At 34.3% G+C, this 24,626-nt stretch overlaps 1 protein-coding gene across 2 annotated transcripts; it reads right to left on the reverse strand.

Moving 5' to 3' along the window:
- Positions 1 to 565: 565 nt before the first annotated feature.
- On the reverse strand, positions 566 to 23,474 carry LOC132181527 (plant/protein (DUF810)). Of its 2 annotated transcripts, XM_059594786.2 has the most exons (27): positions 23,212 to 23,474; positions 22,739 to 22,825; positions 22,304 to 22,479; positions 22,159 to 22,223; positions 21,576 to 21,939; positions 19,385 to 19,451; positions 19,079 to 19,232; positions 17,680 to 17,847; positions 17,438 to 17,548; positions 15,480 to 15,689; positions 14,946 to 15,047; positions 14,327 to 14,554; positions 13,302 to 13,376; positions 13,009 to 13,089; positions 11,775 to 11,957; positions 11,533 to 11,688; positions 10,754 to 10,846; positions 8,945 to 9,016; positions 7,382 to 7,499; positions 5,984 to 6,162; positions 4,309 to 4,390; positions 3,378 to 3,482; positions 3,187 to 3,293; positions 2,276 to 2,353; positions 2,098 to 2,193; positions 1,726 to 1,821; positions 566 to 991 (listed from the first exon to the last, which is right to left on the reverse strand). In XM_059594786.2, the coding sequence occupies exons 2-27, from the start codon at positions 22,744 to 22,746 to the stop codon at positions 818 to 820; spliced, it is 3,348 nt and encodes a 1,115-aa protein (XP_059450769.2). In that variant the 5' UTR covers positions 22,747 to 22,825; positions 23,212 to 23,474; the 3' UTR covers positions 566 to 817. The 2 variants fall into 2 exon arrangements, with proteins under 2 accessions (XP_059450769.2, XP_059450775.2); XM_059594792.2 differs by lacking the exons at positions 566 to 991; positions 1,726 to 1,821; positions 2,098 to 2,193; positions 2,276 to 2,353; positions 3,187 to 3,293 and having other exon boundaries at positions 3,385 to 3,480.
- Between the last annotated feature and the right edge of the window lie 1,152 nt (positions 23,475 to 24,626).

Here is a 24,626-nt window from a genome sequence, read left to right on the forward strand (position 1 = left end):
AAAAACTAGTTAAAAGTCTAGCATTCTCCTAAATCAACCATTTGTTCCTTTTGCTTTTAATTCACTAGTAGTGGATTTACGGATACTCTTTCTTGATATACATCCTGGAGATCAAAGGTTTAGACTGTTGAATGCATTTGGCAATTGGAGATCAATAGTGTCAGAAATTAATTTGGTTCAACGGTTTCAGGACAGTTCAAAAAAAAAATAACAATTTCAAAATACAGTTAATGAAAAGGCATGTGTTTGACAAAAATTTTAAAAATGTGTTATTTTTGCCTTTAAAAACAAAGTTCAACCTTCAAAATCGTGCATTTTTTTTTTTTAAAAAAAAAAATATATATATCCTTTGCCTTCTCTGTAAAAACATGAAATTTTTCTTTCTTCCAAGTTTTAAAACCGCAATTTGTTTCAAATGCACTTCCAAACCGGACATTTTCTATGATTTTGTTTAAAAATACATTTAGCCTGCAAAATCACAGGCTAAAACATTTTCAACCGACCATCGCTTTATTTTCTTGGCAACTAATGCGTCTGCGATACAGAAATACGAGAGCAAAACCAGTTGAGAGTTCAAACTACCATATAACAGTACCAAGATGAAATACAAAAGTAGTTCTTACACATACAAAAAAATAAATTGAAAATACATACAAGGAAGACAAAATTAATGGAAAATACATACAAGAGAAGTACCATGGTTTTCTCTCATAACCAAAGAGATTATTATTATATTCACATAAGCAAGAGGCTGAAAGTACGCGTTTATGCTGCATTGACTTTCCATTGGTCAATAATTGAGTGATACCAGTATTACCTAAGCAGCAGATTTCGGTATCTTGTATTGTTTCTTGATGAATTGAGAGGCCTCTGGATCAGCCCTGTGACATAATATTCTCAAAAGAGTCTTCGAATCTGTTCCTAGTCTGCTTCTGCCATCCTGCGTCTCCAACCCACTTAAAGATTTCAAGTCATCAATCAGCTCTCGAGTCTGCAAACAATTCAAGGGAAAAAAGCAATTTTTAGATGCCTTTGGCATGGATCATAGGGAGAATCCATGCCAGATAAATCAACTTCTAGAACAAAAATATTACTAAATTAATGGTGGCACTCATTCATTCAAAAATTTTCCTTGTGCGATTGAGATCCTAATTGATGGTGAAATATGTGGGTCCAGAATAAAAAGTCAAGCCATTAAGATGTTAATTAAATAATTAAATTCATCAATTCCTATTAGCTTAAACTTTTGAAATAAGTGGTTATTTAACATGATACCAAAATTAGGTTGTGAGTTCGAAGCTTGACTCCCATAATTTACCCCCACCCCCAAAATTTTCAATTACAAACATTCCACGTGTTGTCTAGTCCCACAAATGAGGAAGAGTATTAAAATATGAATTAAATAATTAAATTCATATCTTCCTATCAGCTTAAACTTTTGGAATAAATGGGTGATTAAACACAAGACACAAGTAAAAGTGCGACTCAACTCTTGAATATGTTACCTTGTCGGACTAAAACACTAACATAATGCATTTTTATTAAAGGCAAGCATAGTCTGGACTGTTGCCACCACTCCTAAGACAATGACACCCAAAATTTTGTATAAACTAAGTACTTCGAATGCCTTTCAGCAGTCTGTCATTTATTATTTTGATTTCACTGTAAATTATTATTATTATTATTATTTTATTTTTTTATTTTTTTTTAAAAAAAAGAACTAACCTCATAGCTGTGCAACTTTATGACATGCCGAACAGGTGCCACATGATTTTCTACCACTCCTCGAGGGAGACCGTCTCCCCCAGAAATGAAAAATTCCTAAGACAAACGCCCACGTTGATGTAAAATAAGATTAGTTTTGTCTCAAAACTAAAGTCAATAATAAACCTTGCAAGTAAAATAATAAAGCGTAAAAATTAAAAACTACTATTGAGTTTAAAGAATTCTTCAGATAGGAAAATTCACTTTCAGGGTTTTTTTTTTTTGTTTTTTTCAAACAATTTGAAGTTCCTTCCTAGCCACAAGTAAGAGATGCCCAAATGAGCAGCCAAACGAACCACAAGTTTCCTTTCACCCTTGAAGGGTCACAAATACCTTTAAGACTTCTAAATCTTCTTCAAATACTTTTGCATCGCTCAGGGTGAAAACTCGTGATGGGCCCCCATCTAAGATAACACGAAGTAAGCCATCCTGGAAAAAGAGACGATTTCAGTCACAAAAATTATAGTATTTGTGACAGATTTCTTGAAAAGAGCAGGGGTAAGACACATACAAGGGATGCTTGAAGCAGACTTTTCACAATGCGGTCTCTGAGTGGCTCCACAATTATATCACAAAGTCGACTAAGTTCCTGTACCAGTTGACAATGACAGACAGCACTGGATCTCAACATCAATCAATACAAAGTTTAACCGATCACCATGAATTTATTTGATAGGTAACTTCAAATTCAAATTTTTATTAATTGATCTTAAATCTTTTAACAGTGAAAACAGGTTGATGTCAACAATCATACACAAAGCATTCATTTTGTCACTCATCTCAGAAATGGTGATAAACCTAACAAGTGCTAAACAATACTCAGATGTACCAAGGTGGAAAAGCAGAAAGGTTAGAATTGGCCTAATCCAATTACCAAATTCTTATGTAGCACAGGATCTAATGTATACATGCTATACTTTTAAAGATTTGAACTGTAAGTTGAAGAGTCAGGTTTACTGACTGTTATATCTGAATGTCAAAATTCTCTAAAAGAAAATATAAGTATATGTGGGCGTAATAACTGCAGTGAGAATAACGTCTCTAATATGTGAGTACTCTGTAGGGAGCAAATTTCAGTTATAGCCTAACTAAACCCTAGAATGCTCAGAGTGGGAAATCCCCACTAACGCTACCACCATGCACATGGCAATGAATTGAAGGAGTCCACAGCATTCAAAATCATCTGCAACTTTGTTTGCCAAGGTGACCCAAAATTTAATAACGTTGAGAAAGAAATGTCATATAAATGGAGTAGATTCATATAAAGGAATAGCACTATAGACCCTATGCTTTCGACCAATTTTTTGCCACAGATGATAAAGAAGTCTAACTCATAGTTTATTAAGTTGATATATTGCACTTGAGCAGCATTAAATAATCAAATAAAATTAAAACGTAGCTTCATGAAGGGACAAATCTTACCACATCAAGTGGTTCAATCAGCGCTTCCAACCTAGATAGACAAACTCTGGGCTTATATAAGTTATCGATGAACTGGTCCCTTAAATCCCAAAAGATTATTTTAGTTCCTGCAGCATGCAAAAGTTAAATTGTTCATTAATCAAATTTGTTTCTCAAGAAAATAGACAAGGGAAAAAGGGAACTTTTCTTACCAGTAAATTCACAAATCCGGTCAATGGCAGCATTTATATCTTTTCTACTCCCATCAAATGCGTCCTTCCGAGTGAAACTTTTGGATTTCTTATCTATGGATTTCTCTAGACAAAAGGTTTAACATAGTAAGCACTAATAAAAAGATTTAGAAACTGTTGCATTATGCTGCTCTTCTCAAAGAAGATATTACCAAAGTAGATCCAATGAGCAATTGTGTCTACGACAGTTAGATGTTTAACCAAAGGGTTAGTACAATGGTCAGGAACTAAGTGTCAAGAAATGGAAGCCACTGGTAATCAAATGGAACCAGGGACCATCCGATATCAAGAATAATAATTAATAAAATGTTTAAAAATAATATTTGAAGTGCTGCAGTGCGCATTAGCTGTTGTAAACGAAAGCTAAGTGGACATCTTTCCACTCCCAAAGAACAGCATAAATCACAGATCACAATTATTTGAGAATCCCATTGATTTTAAACAGATTTTTTTTTAAAAAAAAAAAAAACAATTATTTAAACTTGGAAAGGTCCAATATAGGGGTGGTTGAGGTCATATATTGCTTGATAAATCTTTCAAAAGGATTCAACTGTCAAGTTGAAATTATACTAATTTATCCGCACTACATAATGAACTCCCCAGCTCATGGAAACACTTACCAATAACTAGTTCTACTAAACACTTCCCAGCTCATGGAAACACAAAACCTTCACCTTGTGTTTCTTTTTTTCAGTTGGCTTTAGCAATAAAGAAATAGCGGTCATTGTCTGGTCAAATGGTAAAAATTTTGAACTGCCTCACACAAGTATATGGGTTCAAGTTCCGAGAACTAAAATCTCTTTATCAATGGATGGTATTCTAACATAAATTATGTAATCGCAAAAGACACACAAAAACAGATAAAAACAAATTTATATGTTAATATACATACTGATAAAATTTTCACGGGGCTTTCTCTTTGTCCATCTCTCCCAAATGCTATCTTCCAACTTATTCAACTGACTAATCGCATACTATTAATAACCAAAAAAAAAAAAAAAATCCTGTATCAGAATATATCATATAATAGAGAGATGAAAATGTAGTAAACATAAGGAATTAGAAAAACTAACAAGAAGTTCAAATATGATGTGAGTAATGTCAGCAAATTACTTATGATGGAGTGACAATATAATTATATGAAATTTAAGGAATGTTGATGTTGTGTCTGACAAAATAAGCCAATGTTTTCCAGAATAAAAAATTAACTATGGCCATCACTTCTTCAATTTACTACAGGTAATCCACATTATTAGGGGTCTCAAGAATTTCCCCACAACTAAGTTTGGGAAGTGAAAAAGCACCAAAATATTCCATCGTTGGTGGTCTCAAGGATTTTTGCATCCTATGTTGGAGGATGAGAATAGCAACCAAAGAAAGAAAAACATCATGAAAGTTTTTCGGAAAGTAACTTTCATGCTGCTATTTTTTATTTGGAAAACGATGACAATTGACCTTGTGAACATCTCTTCCCAATGGATGAGTATAGCTATGATAAATTAATCTACTAGTCATGTTCTTGGGCCAGTTTGGTAATCCTGTTGCTTTGCAAAAGTTACTGTGAAGAAGCTGCTGTTGTTGTTTTTTTGGCTAAAAGCTTGTCTGATAAATGTGTTGCATATGCAGCTATATGCAGCTCAAATGCTTTGCCTAGTTTTTGGTAAATATTGTTGTAAATGTGTTATGAATGTATAAGATGACCAAAACGCATATCTTGGAATGATTGAAGAAAAACAAAAGGGTTATCATAGGAATTTTGGAAATAATAATACGAATAAATTTGATCATTCAAAAATAATTAATTAAACTAGGGCTTGCTGCTTGGAAAGTGGCCCTGGATCACAGCCTCCTGGCCGCTTATCAAAATCTGCTGCAAGGCAGCAGCTGCTTTTGCTCTACAAAGCAGCTGGTGGCTGCCAAAAGCTTTACCAAACAGGCCCCTTGTCTTTTGTAAAGTCAATCTAGGGAAAAATACTTGAAAAGCATTCAAACACCAGGATAGATCCATGCTTCCTCACTGAATCACTGATAGTTTATCAATATCTACATAAAGATCACTCCATTCACCGACTGAAATTGGAGATTTATGCTGAATTGGACATCTGATATTTTTAAGATGTGGCATAAAGGAAAGCCACTTAACTTAATTCGAAAGTAATTTGCACACTAGCGCAATTGCTCTTCTGTCAGTGTCTACAAGAATGGATCTTATTTTAACATTAATAAAAATAATCTTAGTTATTTTTAGTTATGACAAATTGACAATCAGTAACAAGTAATAAAAAAGAATCCAACAAGGTAACTATGACATTACATACAACTGCAGGCCTAGTTAACACCATTGACCCAAATAGTGCAAGAAAGAAAACACCCAATTGATTTTGACAAAAGATCAAGACTAGCATAACAAAGTGAATTTGGAACTCATAAACTTCTAACTCAGAGGAGACTATGCTAACTTCAGAATAAAGAATCACTACTCTTAAAAAAAAAAAACTTGCCCTCTCAGAAAAGTTTTTCCAGACATTATTCACTTGATACAAAGATAAAGTTAGGTTTGAACTCACATATAAAGTATTTAACTGAACACAAAGGCTTTGTGTCGTCAAGACATTTATTTCAGTCGTCCTTCTCTCATCTGGCAGCCTAGGGTCAAAGAATTCCTTCTTTACAAAAGCCTTTATTCCAACTTCTTTCTTGTATCGCGTGAGGATAGGTACAGGAGGAATTAAGTCCTCCTTGTTAGCTGCATGACCAAAATCACACTCAAGGACCATATTAGTATAAAAAGGTGGAAAATAAATTTAAAGGAAATGAGTAAGTTATTAGCAGAGCAAGTATGGAAGAATGTAAATTGGAAATGGTAGAAATGTAAAAGAACATAGGAAGACACATATAATTCTTCGTAACTATGTATGGAATAATGTGAATTTTCCAACTATGAGAGAGAGAGAGAGAGAGAGAGAGAGAGAGAGGCATATATGAGAGACTTTTCACAAAATTACTTTTGAATATAAGTGCCTAAAATAAAAGAAAGAACAGCAGAAAAGAAAATTAAGCAAACTGCTGACAGAGAAGATTGTAGGAAACAATAGAGCCAAAAAAAACCTTGACCATCTTACCCGTGAATTCACTTCAGCTTCTTCATCTATTAAATGAGTATAAGGCTTCCTTTTCTAATACAGAGGTTCACCCTTTATTATCTTGACTATTTTTCCCTTTTTTTAAGCTAAAAAATAAGATTCTTCACCAATTTTTTTTTTTTTTTAAAAAAAAAGAAATTCAAAGGTAGATACAACTTATGGACGCACCGACAGGATAGAACTCATGACCTCACCCTGCAATCCTTATTTATGAGCGAAAGAGATGTCATTTAGTCCAAAGATCTACCGCAGACTTTACATATAACATCTTGAGCTGGTACATATTCAACAGGGATACAACTCCATATATAAGTCATGCTACTTAGATGATGACTATGGTGTGGAAAAACAAAATTAAAAGAACTTGAAAATGAGTTACAAAGTGTTAAAGTGTTGATTAAATGATTAAATTTATGTCTTCCTATAAGCTTAAGCTTTTGGAAGAAGCGGTGATTTAACATAATATTAGAGCCAAAGATCCTAGGTTCGAATCTTGACTCCGTCAATTCACCCCCCCCCCCCCCCCCCCACCTTCCCCTTCCCCTTCAATTTAAATTAAATATTCTACATGTTGGACTTCACCTATTAAAAGAGAATTTGAGCCCACAAGTGAGGAGGAATGTTAAGGTATTGATTAAATGATTAAATTTACCTCTTTCTATAAGATTAAGCTTTTGGGATAAGTGATGATTTAACATAAAGAAAACAGAAAAAGAAAAACAAATGCACCTCTCTCGACTCAAAGTGTAATTGCCCTGGAAAAGTGACATCCAGATTCTTATAACAAGAACACTCAACTATGTACTAACTGCACACACTCACCCAGCTTGTCAATTACATGATTCGCATACACTTGAAATGCATTGTCAATGCCACGAAACAAGCTATTCAGCTCTGCAGCCCGCATTGGAACTTTATAAGTGAAAAATTGGTCAACTGTCTGCATCAAAAATATAAATCATAAAAGGCTTTATTAATGTATTTGTAAGTGCTACAAAAGATTACAGTGCAAGAGTACATAAAAAGATATGAACACCAAGCCGACAAGCACTTTTAAGACTGCAAGATTCCAAAACCTCCACAAACAAATGCTTCCATAAAAGTGAAGGAATTTTGACCAAAGTATGGGATTATATACTTGTAAGCTTCCACCAGTCAATTCCATCCCCATAATGCCTGACCTCCAGTCAAAAGATTAAAACCATGTCTTATGTCATTAATTCATCAGTTTGAAAAAGGGAACCCCCCATTTCCCCCTCCTTTTATGAGTAAATAAAATACTGTTAGAAAGGATAACCTCACATGCATAGGCTGCATACAAGAGATTCTCCAAAAAAAAAAATTTGATGACGGGGAACCTCGACAAGGTAGAGCCCTTCAGACCCACCCTTACAGAGTAAACCTCGGACCTTCTCCAAAAAAAATATAACATAAGTTTAAGAAATCAACAAAAGCGTGGGAAAGGCAAGGAGCGTTAGCATTTGCGGGCTTTGGGCTTTTTGTCTTGTGGGCTAAGTAGTGGGTGTTTTTGCTGTTTTTTGGGCTTCAGGCTTGTGCTCCATGTGTATACAGCCTATGTACTTAAGAGCGCCTTACGTTTTCAATAAAGTTTTTCATTACTTACCAAAGTAGAAGTCCAATCACATAAAAAATAAAGCCTTCAACATGTTTGTAGAGATTTCAACTCACTAGAAGTCCTTTTGTTTCTTTCTCACCAGGTGACCCACATCTGACAAAGTTATACAACTTTCCAAATCAGACTACTTTTTTAATGGCATATTTCTTGTCCAACAAAGAAGTATATCAACCACCTTTTGACATCACCCAGTGAACCCGAAAGAGAGAAAAGGCAAATGACCACAAATCCCTTGCAACAGGACAAGGAAGTAGAAAATGATAGACTCCCCACTCAATGTACACATGCAGCACCAATCCACAATAGGAATGTTCCTTTGATTAGATTGTCCACTGTCAGGATTTTGCCCAAGGCAGATGTCCAGAAGAAGGCCAGGTGGGTGGGGAAGAGAGACAGTTTCTAAGGGCAAGGAGCAGAATAGAGTTGTTGGATGCATTTTTTGAGCTATTCTATGCTAAAGGTACCTTATCTCAAACCTCTTGATTAGTAATCACAAATTCATTAAAAAGAGCAAAGGTGCAACCTATGTTTTTTTTTTTTGATAAGTACAAAGGTGCAACCTATGTACACAGGAAGTATTACAAAATTTAGTCAAATTCAACCGACATGCTTTGCATTTAATTAAATATGAAGCAACAGACTTTTGGCAATTAACTTCATACAAATCCAACCAAATATAAACATATCTTGCATGTAAACTAACAAATCAATCATCAAGGGAATGTAAGGACAAACAAACACATGCATACCTCCTCCACAATTCGATAAACTTCAACAATTGAACTCCCATGCCGCTGTTGAGGCGATATTGGGTCCCACCTCTGAAAAAGGATGAACAGGACCATTAAGCTATATAGTGAATAAAATATCTCGATGGAGGGAAGATGAAGAAAGAACAAGTCTTCTCGAAATTGAAACTATGGTGAATTTACATCAATTTCTAAGCAGATTATTTGTTAGTACAATAAATACCATTTATAAGCAGGAGAAACAAGGTAGCTGCAAGACAGAGTGCCAATTATTTATGAAAATGATCACATATATGATCACTTTCTGAAGAAAACTGGATAGCCAACTGTCCAAGTGCTGGTTGAAAGGTAATCCACCTGAAGGAACCTAATTTGTTTATAAGTCTGTTGATGTTGAAAAGAGGACAAAAATTTGGTAACCCACCGCACCCACACTCCCCCCAAAAACCCCTTATAAGTGCCATAATGAAGTGGGAAAATCCATCTTTATGTGCACAATTCTACACTATAACTGCTCGACATCAGGTCTTACTTGATATATAGATAGTTAACCAATATCATATTTCCAGCAGTAGGCAGGACCACAAAAGAAAAACTGAACCAGATTGACAAAATGGAGTATACCTACATTACGCCTTGACATTGAGGAACTTATCACCAAGTAACTTTTTATCATAGTTAAAACTTAGATGCTAACAAATTCTTAAAAAATGTCAAAGAGAGACATTTAATGTATATCTAATGCACATCCATACGTATAGTCATTTCCTGTGCTTAGACTAAGGGAAATCATGTCGGACACCATGTGTCTTTGTCAAAACATATGGTGCTCCATTGATCATAAAATCATTAATGGAGAGTTTGGTACTCAAACATACTCTAAGGTAATACTAGTTGAACATTGAAGCGGCTGATGCCCTTCAAGACAGAGATGAGGAGGGCATTCCCCAAAATCTAGACAAGGTCGCAGCAATGCATCTCTGCTTGTTGCTTTTGTGTGTTTTTCGTGTTCTCTAGTATTGTGTGCATGTCTGTGTCTGAGAAACTAACCAAAATAGTATTAATGTTTGCAGATGAATTTTTGTAATGTGCACAAATATCTGACATGCCGGTCGTTAATAGGCATCTGATGCCAATCAAAAGCAATCCTTAAAAAGTTACAACATGGACACAACATTATAAGCAATTTGTATGGGAATAAATGACTTCTATTTCCTTACTCAGTTCAATATTGGTTTTAAGCAGCAGACCATGCTCATAGATTAGCAAGACATGAACAGCACCGTTATTGCATGTAATTGCTATCTTAGGGTCTCCACCTTCACAAATACTACAGAATTGGCTTGTCAGTAGAAACTAGATACGTTAGCATTCACTTTTGTATCAGAGAAATTGAAACCAAATTAAACAGAGCCTAATTCTTCTACCAAACACGCTGACCAAGTTGTAGGAAACCTCCTATAGTTCTCTCTACTTGTTATGAAGCACACATTGTTGCTGTATGTAAGGAAGCAAGCAGCATCCAGAATTCTACAAATTAGCGTAATGCAGAACACAGGACCATAACAGAAAGGATGGTTTCGCTGACTAGTAGATTTGGGTTTTCATAACAGCAAATTTCTCACTGTAAAAAAGCAGCCTACATACGTCAATGGTAACATAATCAGCTACCATTGAATCTCAGCTTACTGATAAATATTGTAGATGAAATGAATAATCCACTCTGGATTCTGATTCCTTCACAAAATAAATTCCATGTATTTTACTGTTTAGGCATTAAATATCCCTTCAGTTAACTTGAGAATTCACCTCTTGTTGAATAGTCCGTTCAACCCAACCTAAAATTCTTCCGAGCTGTGAATTGACCCAGCGCATCACCAATGTTCCAGATAAAGATTCAATCTACATGGAAATGAAAAAGTTAAGAAAATTAAATTTGACAGAAAAAGATCAAGAGGAAAATTATAAACCATCAAGAGACAAGAAATAATATATGGTACACTGAACTAAGGTTGGTCACACAACCTCACGCTCAAGCAAGCTAATATTGAAAAGCATATACATAATATGAGCTATCTCAAACTGCAAAATTTAGTGCACATCATTAAGTGCTACTAAAAGTATGAAAACTCTTCATCTTAGTTTTTTTGCTGTTTCATATATCAAGGTGGAGGGTTTTGGAGGAAAGCACGAGGAGGTAACATTCCTGATTGATGCCTCAAAATTAAATGCAGACCTGCAATATCAGAACAACACCTAACACCCTTCTTAAAATTGCAAGCCTCTTTTGCGATCAGGTGCATAAAAGCTAGGATATGGCATGCAGCTTAAATATCAATTATGTTTGAGGGTTTTAGAAAAATTAAGATTTAGTTACTAGTGCGTCCTTTTGCGCTTTATTAAAGATATTGAAATTACTAATTAAAAAAAAAAAAAAGATTTAGTTAATTGGCATCACTCTGTGCATTTCAATTGTACAGCCTCTAATAGGCAGGATTTCATTAGTTACCATTTCTTAACACCATTAAAACTCTCTTACCAGTACAAAAGAGAGGAAATCATCTGGGTAATTAATTCATTTATCTCACCTCATATGGAATTAGTTTCCTGTAGTAGACCTCTGCAGTCTCCTCTTCACATGAAGACACAATAACAGACAGTATATACTCTTCAAGGCTATCAGCTGCCGGAAATACAGATACAACATCCTCGGTCAAATGTTCAGCACCATCAAGAAAAGGTTTCTGAAAATAAGAGGTGTGATTAATACTTTATCAAGGACAAAATATGAGAACATATGCTTATATAAACCAAGTAAATATAAGCTTACCAACTTGTTCCCATACAGCTTATGAACTAGGGATGCTGAAAAAATAGCAGCGTGAGGATGCCTCTGAGAGAAAATTGGCATAAACATGGTAGAATCTTTTTTCAGAAATTTCTTGGACTCTTCTGCAAGCAATGCCAAAGGATGTCCATGTATTGAGTCTGATTGTTCAACAGTGTGCAGTAACTGTACCAAGAAAAGAAACATATCTGAAAAATATTATTCAATTTCTTTACCAAAAACTGCAAGGTAAAACTAAGGGCACATCTACATTTGAACTTAGTATATCAATCATGATTTATGATGTGATGATCAGTAACTATCAAAGCATCCATAAATGAAAAGTACTCCGTATATGTTAAGAGTGTTAGTATAAAGATCGACAGTCATGGAGACATTTCCCTCCTTGGTATAATAGTAATAGTACATTATAATATAGAGACTATTTAACAGCTTGATAAATTTTTTTTTTTTTTGGGGGGGTTGAGGGGGGTAAAAATAGGTTTAAAATCTTAGCTTGGAAGTTTCACTTAATTTGTAATGTGAATTTATTGCTTTTGCACTGTCTCACCTTTGATCCAAATTAATCACTGCCTTCCTATTGATTAAATCCACTACTTAAATTCAATATGTTAAATTACCTTTCAAATTTTATCTTGTATACTTCCATGGTACTAGGGCGGCTGTGCCATCGATGAGGAGTTCAATATTGATTCTGTGGGGATTGTGGGGTGATTCTGTGGGGATTGTTGGAGTGCTTCTGTGGGTTGTGGGGTGATTCTGGTGGGGATTGTTGGGTTTGTGGGTGAGTTTTGGCTTCCCTTATATACTCCATGTATATTTAGGGCCCATTTTTCTTTAATAAAACCTCTTAATACTTATCAAAAATAATAATAATAATAATAATAATATGTTAATGCCTATCCAATTCAAGTAAAACATAATAATTAATGTAAATTGATACACCAGAAAGGCAGAAACCATGAGTCTCTGATACCAGGTTATAACTCTATCAATTTAACTGATTCCTAAACTAACCAAAGCCAATCTCAGCTGAAATTATCACAGTCATACTAAGCATTTATGATTGGCATCAATTGAAGTTGGGCCCAAGCATCAATAAGCAAGCAAAAAAGTTATAAGACTATTGAGGGAAGCCAACTAATCATTTGAGCAAATAACATTAATTGGACCTACTACAACTAGAAAATTTACTACAATTGAGTTGAACACATACCCTGGAAAAAGCATGCTTAACGGACAAGGATATATAGGATTCTATCTGATCTCGATCTGTGATGGATAAAGATTGCATGGCCTACAGAAAAATGAGATGTTAAACATTCAACAATCTACACGTAAAAATGTATAGATGCAAATTAAACAGTCCTGGACAAGCGTTTTGACTATTGTAAGGAAGTCATATCACAACCCCTATCTTTCAATTTCATAAAACCTGATTTAATTGTTTTCAAGAAAAAATTTACTTCAAGTGAAAAATGTGTGCTTCAGAAGAAAGGTTATACATACTACTTCGGGTTCTTCCAAAAGAAGTCTTCGAGCAACCATTGCAACTGCTACAATATTCTCCATCATTGCTGATTTCTTCAAGAAACATTAGACCATGAAACTGAGTTGCAAAACCAAGAAGATGGCTACAATAAAAGTAACTAAAAGGGCAAAACAATTCACCAGAGGAAAACAAACAACAAAGTCTAAGAGATTGTAACCAAGATATATTTTTGATAAATGATTATAACCAAGATACATTGAAGAAACAAATAGTTGCCTTAGCTTACAAGAGCTTCATAATCAAATGAACACAACAATAATTAGGCTTGCTTTCTACAATTACATAAAATGGCTGTACATATTAAGCACCCTAAAGAAGATCTTTCAGTAGAGAAGGCAACAGAAAGCAAAAGATGATCTTCAAATGCTTTGAAAATATGGCAAGTTTCTAGGAGAAAGTTTCTAAAACTGATTTACTTTTAATTATCCCTAAAAGGAGAGATTTTTGCATGCATGATTATTGTATCATACACGTAGCATGTGTTGTATCATTTACTGTATGTATATCATAAGATGCTGAGCAGACGCTGGATCATAGTTATATACATATCAGTTCATAAAATATACACTGAATCATTCATGTTGTAGCACACATTAAAAATTGTAGAGATATGGATATAAGCACAAAACAAGAAACAGAAGACATAAAGGTGACAGTTGGACAGAAGCAACAATAAGAGAAGTGTTGTGCGCACTGTTGAAGAAGAGGCGATTCTTTTTAAAACAAGACACAGAAGGAACAAAGGTGACAGTTGGACAAAAGCAACAATAACACAACAAACTGTGAATCGTTAATGTATGAGCAAAAATAATAGCTCAAGGAGAATATGCATGCAGTAAATTGATTACACCTATCTTATAACAGTTTGGATGTCAAAAAGAGAATCACAAGCTCATATGCAAAGCAATCTCAGACCAGCCAGACGATGTATCAAACTAGACATCCACATATTTTGCTACCAAATACCAATGGTATATCAAACCTCAGAAAAGTGCAGATGGTAGTCTCCTAGCTGCTTATCAGTCCATTTCTGGATCGGTGATAAAAAGGATTGTAAGAAAGACATATCCCGAAATCCCCCTTGTTCAACTTTGGAATGCAAACCATTCAAGTGTAACCTCTCTTGTGGGCCCCGTTGTTCCTTCAATGGTATTTTCTTCAGCTGCTCCATGGCATGTCGCAAGATTCCTTGCTCACTTGTGATGACATACTGCAATCACATAAAAAGAAAAACAACTAATCACAATGAACAATTTTTTATTTGTAGTATTGATCATTAGTGGAGACAGAGAGCAGTAAATCAGTCTCAAGAAACAAAAGCTTGCAAATAAGAAGTGGCTGATGAGACGAATAGGAAGAAAGGGGGAGAGAAACAATAACTCAGCTGATTATTCCCAATTACACTTTTTGACAGACATGAAACTCTTTTGCAAATATTTCTACCCAAAGAGGGAATTTAAAGGGAGATTAAATCAACAATGTTCTCTTGAATTTTTAGGTAATTCATCAATTTTTAGGTAATTCATCAACTTGAGAGTTTTCCCTGTAGGCTTTCCCTCAAGGAAACCAGAACGTTGAGGCCTATTTCTAAACTACTATACCTGATGAAATAATACCCATGCATAGCAGGTGTAATGTATGGTCTCTGTGATTCCTAAAATACGCCATGTTGACTTCAAGAGCTCAAGGATTTCCTCCACTTCCTGGCAATAAAAATAAGCTATGCATGGTCCGATCAAGCAAATTATGAAAAATGTAGCTAAAATTAATCATCATAGTGTTTTTTCTACAAAACAATTTCTTGGATCACAGTCTGACTTCTTTCTTTTGATAAGTAATCGGATCACAGTCCAACTCCGACTAACATCTCTAATGAAAGTTTGATAATAAATCCAAAATTTCAAAGCATGTCTAAACTATCATACATTTTTTTTTTTTTTGATAAGTAAAAACTATCATACATTTAACAAGACATTAAATTTTATAAGCAATTTCGAACAGAACTCAAACATAAGCCTACCTCCATGGAGCTTTAATTCCAGTTTTCAAGCAGAAACTAACTCAAAACTATGAAAGAAATCTAAAACTTCAAAATTTGAGGACTTCTTTCTTCACCTAACAAAAAAGCTACTAACCTCTGTCAGCTTTCCCTCATCTAACATGTCAAAGACGCTGAAAAGCAGTTTCTCATATAGTCTAACATTTAGGGGATAACCATCTGCCCAGTGGCATACTTCACCAGTTAAATCGCCACGAGCTGGCCTCTCAGCAAGTAGAATGGCAATCTCTCTCAGAGATCTCAAGCATTCCGTTCGTTGGAGTTCACCCGTGGAAGATGGAAGAGACTAAAATCGGAAATGAAAAGAAAAAGAAAGTTATCAAGATCACTAGCAGCAAGCCAAATAAAAAGATGCAAAAGAGAGATAGAAGCGTGCTAAAAATGTAAACCAATCTAAGCTTGAAAGACATTTATTTATTTATTTATTTTTGATAAGTAAAGAAAAGAAACAGATAAACAGACATTTAATAAGGTGGAGCATTTAGTTACCACCTTGTTACTTAATAATTGGAGGAGAAACTGGAAAAGCCTTAAGAGTTTTGATACAATGACAAGTACATTTATTTATGTTAAATTATCATTTATCCTAAAAGCTTAAGTTTTAATCACTTAAATTAATATTTTAATTCTCTCTCTCACGTGTGGGTTCAAACTCCCCCTCAACAACTGAGGCCCAACAAGTAAAACATTTAAGTGAAATGGAGATAAAGTCAAAGTTTAAACTCATGACCTCTGATCTAATACCATGTTAAATCATCATTCATCCAAAAATCTTAAACTGATAAGAAATTGTGGACTTGGTCATTTAAATTAATATTCTAATAATTTCTTTGAGAAACAACCCAGAATTTTCAGAAATTAGCAAATGAAGAAGATAAATGAGATATAGTCATTTACCATTAAAAAAAATAATAATAATGATGTACAATCATTTAAGAAATACAGCCCAGAAGCAAGATTATGCCAAAGGCTTTAAGGAGTTGCGTAAAAGATACACAAGGATGATCATAAAGCTGCTTACGTAATATTGGTAGAAAACTTGAGCATCATGACTCAGAAAGTATGACGATGCACAATTGCCAATCAACACAAATTTATGAAAAGGAAAAGAAAAAAAAAATTCATGCAGAGGCCAAGGACAAAAGCAAAAAATTAAGACTCTCGGTTCCATTTTGTTTTTCCATCTTTGGGAAATCCGACATTTAAGGTGACATCATTCAGTAACATTCACATGTTATTAAAACTTCTTCATCTACTCAAACTTAGAAAAACTCCCTTTTCCTTCTTTATATAGGGGTTCTTTTGAAGAGTGAAAAAAAAATCTATATCGACTTTAAACAGTGAACAAGCATAGAAAATCAAACTCTAAGACAGATAGAGGAAATATTAGATTTTCTGAAGAACTGTGCATCAACACGTTTAGCAGATGATATAACATAGACTTCAAACAAGGCAACAATAAAGTTCTAGTAAAATTCAAATTAGCAACATGATATTATTTACTTTTCTTTCTTCATGATATGCTGTACCTAACTAGAATTGGAAGAAATAACAAGCTAAGAATCACAAGCAAAACTCCATTAGTTGAATAAAACGGAGATAATAAAAAGGTCCTATCTGATCCAACAAGAAACAAGTCCCAAAGACTAAATAAATAAAATAAACCTCTTCAAGGACATAGATGTCTTTTAAAATCTTCAAAAGCAAAGTTCCTCTTTCTTTTTTTAATAGGTAAAATTGTATATATCAAAAACCCAAAAGGGGGCGCAACACAATTACACAGGGAGTATAAAAAAAGAGTGCGTCTAAACACCCAAAAGCAAAGTTCCTCTTTTAGCCAAGAAATATAACTGGCAGAATTCAAAAAGAACATAAAATTGAAAGCTCAAAACTAACCAGTTGAAGTAACAGTTTACAAGAGAATGGTTTTAATAGCCAATCACGGAAGGAATACACAGGTAAGCAATGTTTTAGCATGGTCTGATGTTAATAATAGGCAAACAACAATAAACAATAAGTCAATAAGACACACACCTCAGATTCCTCAATCTTTGCCAAAAGATTCCTCAACTCACTCGCCTTGCGCCCAGATTCTCCAAATCCAACAACAGGGTGATTAACAAGCCCCTCCTCCAACATATTTAACTGAACTAACAAAAAATTGAAAAAATTTACCATCAGTGTTAAGTATATATATTACAACCACTCCAAATTTTCCTTAAAAGAGAACTTATATGCCCCAAAAACAGAATGACAGAGAAAGGGGAAGAACTTACCTGCCTTTTCTGCCACTTTATGTATGCCTTCTTGTCAGAAAATTCTGTGCGTGAAATACAACATAACAACTCCAGAGGAATCAATAGGGCATCCATTCTTTTTCCCACTTTTCCCCCAAGTGCATTAAGTAGCCCTTGTCTTGTTCTAATATCCATTGCCTCGGATATCTGTTTTCATGCATAAGAATGGCAAGAATCATCACTTCACTCAGAAACCCCAAAGTCAATTAGTAGACAGAATTGCACGACAAATTACATAAAAGAGCCAGCATGGACTATGAAAACCCTCTGGCTAACACCACATCTATTCTGGCTGACAATCAGTGATTCACATAAAGGAGTCACTTGCAGAAAAGGATCCAAATTATAAATTACAAAACAGAAAAAGTTTTGTAAAGCCCCTATATTTATGTAGCTTTATTACTACGACAATTTTTCTTTTCCTTTTCCTTTTTCTTTTGTTTTTGGGATAAGTTTTTACCTTTTACGTAAAACAATTTCATTAAAGAACGTAAAGAGCAAAACCCAAGTACACGGGAGTATACAAAAGAAAACACCCAACAAATCAAGAAAGAGAACAGAGAGAACAAAATTGGAGATATTAAGAGAGGCATTAGCAGAGATCCACTCAAAAAGGGATTTAAGAAAACATAGTTGTAGGTCCAAACTCTTCTTCTTGCAATCATTGAAACTTCAAGCATTCCTTTCTCTCAAAATGTACCACATTAAACATGGCTGGATTACATTCCAAACAATTTTAATATCAATACGAATAACCCTTCCTTTGCAAAAAGCCAAAAGATCTAACACCTGTTTAGGCATAAACCACTCTACACAAAACATCTAAAATACCATGTTCCACAAATCTCTCGCAACATTACAATGAAAAAGGAGATAAATCTCTATTTGCTTCATTGCATTCTTTGAATTTATGCCCTCCATCAATAAGTTCTCTTGCACTGAACATGCTACAAGTCTAATTTCAGATATCAGTATAAGAGTGATATTCTACGTCACATCAGGGTCACATGGTATTAAGATCCACAATACCATGAAATGAAAAGGAAAACAATGGTAAAACATTTGCTAAGGGTATAATCTATATAGAATTCTTACAGTGGGCTGCAAGGCAGTCTAATTTCAGATATCAGTATAAGAGTGATATTCTACGTCACATCAGGGTCACATGGTATTAAGATCCACAATACCATGAAATGAAAAGGAAAACAATGGTAAAACATTTGCTAAGGGTATAATCTATATAGAATTCTTACAGTGGGCTGCAAGGCATGGTGTGTATTGTGTAATTAGCAGTTTGGAGAGTGAGACAAAAACTAAAATAGAATAGAAAGGAGTGAAGATGTGAAAACTCCTACATAAGAGTTTCTCTTAAAATTACCTCCATCTGGACACGCATGGTCTCCAACAAGCCAACCAAACCAGGTGCACGTTGTGACTGTGTCACAACATTTTCACTTCTACTACGTCCAAGCTTCCTCATCAACTTGGACCTTTTATCTTTCTTTTTCTCCTTTGATGGTACAATGAGACCCCTGTTTACATAGTGGTAACAAATAAAAACAGTACAGGGTGCAAAATGTAAAAAAAACATAAACAAAGTAGGAGACAAAGTTCATTGGCAAGTCCTCATTCATCTAACAAAAGAAGAATGATCCGCATGCCAAACAAGATGATAGAAGCATACCCCATAGCCCCGGCACCTGCCAAGAGGATTTCGTATGCAGTTTCACGGAGGTCATCATCAGTGATTCCTGAAAGCAGTAGAAGTACAAAGGTTATTAACAACCATTTCATGCATTTTAACTTTTCCTTTCATGCCACAGTTTATATAAAATTCATCCCAGGAATGCATGTTTTACTTTTGATCATCATATTACCCAAGGCAACTAACCATAAAGATAAACATGGCATTTACATAATCACATGATTAAACATTAAATGAAATTTCATTATTTCTAACTTTGCCCCATCGTCTCCTTTATTAACATAAGCATGACCTTATGAGTTATGATTGATAGTACAGCTGTAATATTGAAATGTTGTGATACATGCAAAAATTCCCCTATGAGAGTTGTTTGAAGAGTTATTAGGGTTTGGGGGTATTTTGGTCATTGCAATATTTCTCTAACCCTATATAATAATATGTGTGGTAGGCTACAAGAGAATAAGTTTAATAGCATTCACCTTTTGTGTCTAAACCATTCATACAAACTATAACATGGTATCAAAGCCTTAGGTTTTGATACACTTTCAAACCCTAAGGTTTAAAAGTGTTTTTCGAAACCGTTCATAAAATCTATAACATGTTTTTATATCAATTATCAAAGGAGACAAAGCAAAATCTCTACACTTTCAAAACCCAGCAAAGAGTGGATTCTAAATGAATAGATCTCACTCTAGAGAACATGGCAATCCATTTAAAAAAGATACTTGCAAAGAGTCTCAATAAACAAGATTCTTTTGATATTACCAATATTGCACATAGTTTTTTTTTTCCAAGTTACATCTCCCGCACAATATAATTCTTATCAAAGCTAAATAATCGTATTATTGCTTGGTCATGATGATGATGATAATACATTCTTATTCTAGCATCCAATTTTCTTTAGGTAAATCAGTCAATCCCCATGCATCTAGACTATTCTTAACCCAACTCAATGCATAGAATTTGATACAACAAATTGGTAATTCGATTTCAGGTATTGGGTTTGGTTTTAGACATGTATATATTCTTTTCAAAGTGAGTCAGAAAATCAAAAAGAGAGAAGATGATTGGCGATGGATGCAATTGAAGAGTGTGTTAAATCACCATTTATCCCAAAAGTTTAAGCTAATAAGAAGAGATGAATTCAATCATTTAATTATATTCTAACAAAGTGGGCCCAAGGGATTTTATATTAAATAAATGTGGAAGATAAAACAAGATAGAGCAATCAAATGGGGACTGTGGACAAACACTCCCCAAATCCATGCAGCATATTTTACTGCCATGTTGTGCCCTTACTGTCGCTGACAACAGGTTTGGCATATTGTATGTAATGGTTAATACATTTATTTTTAAAGTGACTCCATAAATTCAAAAAAAAAAAAAAAAAAAGTGGACCCCAAGGGTAGTTGCATTTAAAAAAAAATGTGGGAGAAAAAACAAAGTAAAACAATCAAGAGCTTGGGACTGCAGACGAAAACTAGCCAAAGCCATGCAACATATCACATACCATGTTGTCCCTTTACTGTGTCGACAACAGGTTTTTCATATTATATGTAACGTCTAGATCATTTAACTGTGAGACTTCATATAACTTACTAAACTCATTGCAAACTTATGTCTATCTGATGCTATCTTATGTCTTATGTTGTCCTTTGAAAAAATATAAGAAAGTCAAGTTGTGGTCAGATAATTATGTGTGCACAAGAACATATATATCATCAAGATACTTTACAAGGTAGGAATGTTATTAAAACTTGTTAAATGTCAAAAATATTAATATAAAAGAATATTTCCTTGTTTCTTTTTTGGCCTAACCCACCCAAACCTTTACCACCTGAGCCAAGTCCAAGAGTAATTGTAAGGTGCTAGCCATTAATTAGACCAATTAAGTAGTAAAACTGTGGGGCTCCACACAAAGAGAATAATTCAAGTATAGGTATAGGTCTTTAACATTGACTATTTATGCTTAATATACATAGGTCATACTATCAACTTAAAGTAATCCCATTTTTTCACTATTCCTACTAGTTCTTGAGATGGTTCCTTCCCTAATCTGACTAAAAGGGGCACTTAGTCAAGAATCAAGATTTAATACCAGGGCAGCATGGGATGAGCTGCAAAGAACCTATCCTCCCACTACATACACCAAGATCTTAATCCTTTTTACCTGTAACAAAAGAAGGCAATTTGAGTGCAAGATCAGAAGCATCATTTGTGTTCCTTCTTGAAATTCTGAGACTATTGACCTCTTCAGCATCATCATCATCCTCAAAATCTTCAATGTCATCTACGGTGAGTTCTTGAACTTGTGTGGAGTTAAAAGACTCGGATCTCGACACACTTGATACAATGGGTGATGGTGCAAATGCAGGAGATGGTGTGGAAACAGGAGCTGGCATGGAAACAGGAGATGGTGTGTATACAGGAGGAGGTGTGAAAGCAGGAACAGGAGGTGGTGCCCGTTTTGGAGGTGAACCTGAATATTCAGGATTTGTAACCAAATAAAATTCACCAGCATAACCTGTATTCCTCTGATAAAGGCAAAAGGATTAAAGTTCAAACATTAACAGCAAGAACAAGATAAACAAAATGATCGATGAACAATTAACAGATATTGGCAAGCAGGTACATAAATCATTAGCAGGCCAGCTCATGCACACAACACATGTGCAATCACCTACATGATTAATGTAATGAATAAAAAGCCAGTAAACAATGTCACAAATTGCACACAGTGAGTCGAGGCTTACAACTTGAGGTAACCCGGTGTGATCATGATAATCTCTAATAGCTTCAGATAGTTCAAGCATCCCACCTGCACTAAAAAAGTGTCATTTGAATAACAAATTCTAGTAAAAATCTAGCCCAAAGGAAGTTAGAAACATGGTCAGCCACCTTTTTTAGCACAATTGAGGACATAATCGACACTAACTTGGTCCAGATCCACATCATCTAGTGTAACCGCACCAGGAGGCATCGCAACTTTCTTTATCAGACTACCGGATAGTATAAAATCAAGAAGTATTCGCCTGTCCCGTCTGTATCTTTGTAGAACCTCCACAGCATCTTCCCTATATTTAGACATGTCATAATCCATAAGTATGATAGACAAGTACATGAATTCGCGCATGCATACATACATACATACATACATACATACATACATACACAGATATATATAATGTCACTTGCAATTTCACACTATGAATTAGTTCATACTTATAAATTGTATATGCAATACATTCATTCATATGTGTGTATCTATCTATATATACAACGGTGTGAGTATTGAGATTCAGATAAGAAGATTCATAATGGAGGGATACATACTCTTCCATGGCAAACTGAACAACTTCTTAATCGAATGCCACGAATTTCAGCTCCTCAAGAATGCTATCTCTACAACCCAAGAATAATCTACAAAACAAATTAATTTGAAAACACGCACACATATTTATTGTCATTGCATTGTTTCGAATATAGTTAGATCTCGATAAATCAGCTGATACTCCACTAGCAAGTAACAGTGGCTTTTATATGCTCTGTTTGGTAGGTAGGAAAGTGGAAGAAAAGAAAAAAGAATTTGCAAGTTAAGCTGAAAACTTCATTCTTCTCAGTCTCTTTCACCCGAGATCTGTTTTCTTTTCTTCTGCTAAAACCTTTCCTTGGTAACCAAACCGAGCCTATAAGCTCAAAGCGAAAATGTGAAAAGCAAAAGCTCAATATCCATGAGATCTCGAACTCAAATTAAAATTTTTTTAAAAAAAAAAGAGTGAAAAAATATAGAAGTCAATGGGACTCACGCAATCGAAGTGGTGCTTTTGATTGGAGGAATAGCAGAGAATGACAGTCAAATGCGAAGGAGGCCTCCGAGAGAGAGACGGTGACGTGAATGGAAGTAGAATTTAGAATAGGAGTGAAACGGTGAGTTTTGAAGACTATTGGCTGCTATCAGCAGCAAATGTTCCGGTGACCGTCACCGGAGCCCGGAGCAGACACAGAGCGAAAGGGGTAGCGAGTCAGAGTTGAAAATTGATTTAGATCTAATAAACTTTTTATTTTTATTTTTGTGTTTTGGAATATATTTGTAGAGCTAAATAGTAAAGCTGTATATATACGTGTGGTTGTGAAGATAATGATTTGAAAATATAGGCACGTGCTGCGCCGTTTTGTCGGACATTTTGAAATGTGGTTTGACAACAATACCCTGCTTGACTATGGACCAGTCTAATTATTATCCTATTTATTATTTAATCCTTTTTGCTTTTTAGTAAACTTGAGAAAAAAGAAAAGAGGAGAGTGGACGACCTGTATTAAGTATAATTCCAAACTTAAACAAAGACATTTAAGATAATACTCTTTTATGCCCACAGTTCCAATCATTTGAAATGCGATTGATAATATTTATGATTTTGACAGATGGGATATCTCGATTTGGTGTTCTTTGTTTATTTATTTTATTAAAAAATATATGAAATTTAACAATTCATTTTTTATGCAATTTGAATTTAATCTCGACAATTAGATATTTATAATTTCTTTCAATTTTAAATAGTTTATTTGTCATCTCACAGTTCAATTAATTAAGGGCACGTTTGATATTTTTGAATTTTTTTTTTTTTTTTATAGAATATCTATTATTTCATTTAGTTACACATTATTTAGAGTATTTCCAATATCTTCGCTAAAAGATCAACATCAGCTATATTTAGCTATTATTGCTACTTTTTTAGTTTCAACAGAATAGCTTGTCATTAGTTAGATTAGCTACATTGCTACAGTGAATAGCAATTTGGAGCTATTCACTATAGCACACTAGATGAATAAAATATTGTTTATTATATCTTTATTTCAGCTCTTTTCACCCAACATCTTTTATTTTTTTCTGAGCACCTCTTCATATCTGTTATGTCTCTTTCTCAAACACAAAATTTATCTCTCTCGCTCACACAATTTCTTCATACAATTGGATGAAAAAATTGAATGCAGAAAAAATTTATTTCATGGAAACAAATCAATTGCAGTTGGATGAAAAAATTTAATGCAAAAAAAAATTCACTGCACAAAAACACATGGATGGAAACAAATCAATTGCAGGTGGATGAAAAAAATTATTTATGTTAATAATTTTAAGAATTAGTACCTACATGTGAGATGAATGTTTTTCATGTGTGTTTATTTTTATTTTTATGAATGATTTATATATATGTGTTTGTTT

Source organism: Corylus avellana, chromosome 2 (genome assembly GCF_965113065.1).
Source record: "Corylus avellana chromosome 2, dhCorAvel1.hap1.2, whole genome shotgun sequence".
Taxonomy (NCBI): domain Eukaryota; kingdom Viridiplantae; phylum Streptophyta; class Magnoliopsida; order Fagales; family Betulaceae; genus Corylus; species Corylus avellana.

What these genes read in the sequence shown, in the direction of transcription:
- LOC132181527 (XM_059594786.2), bottom strand. An exon ending in TAAAGTGGCAGAAAAGGCAG is followed by an intron (nt 17,549 to 17,679) that starts GTAAGTTCTTCC and finishes TTGTTAGTTCAG; the next exon opens with TTAAATATGTTGGAGGAGGG. An exon ending in TTCAGTTAAATACTTTATAT is followed by an intron (nt 4,391 to 5,983) that starts GTGAGTTCAAAC and finishes GGTTATTAATAG; the next exon opens with TATGCGATTAGTCAGTTGAA.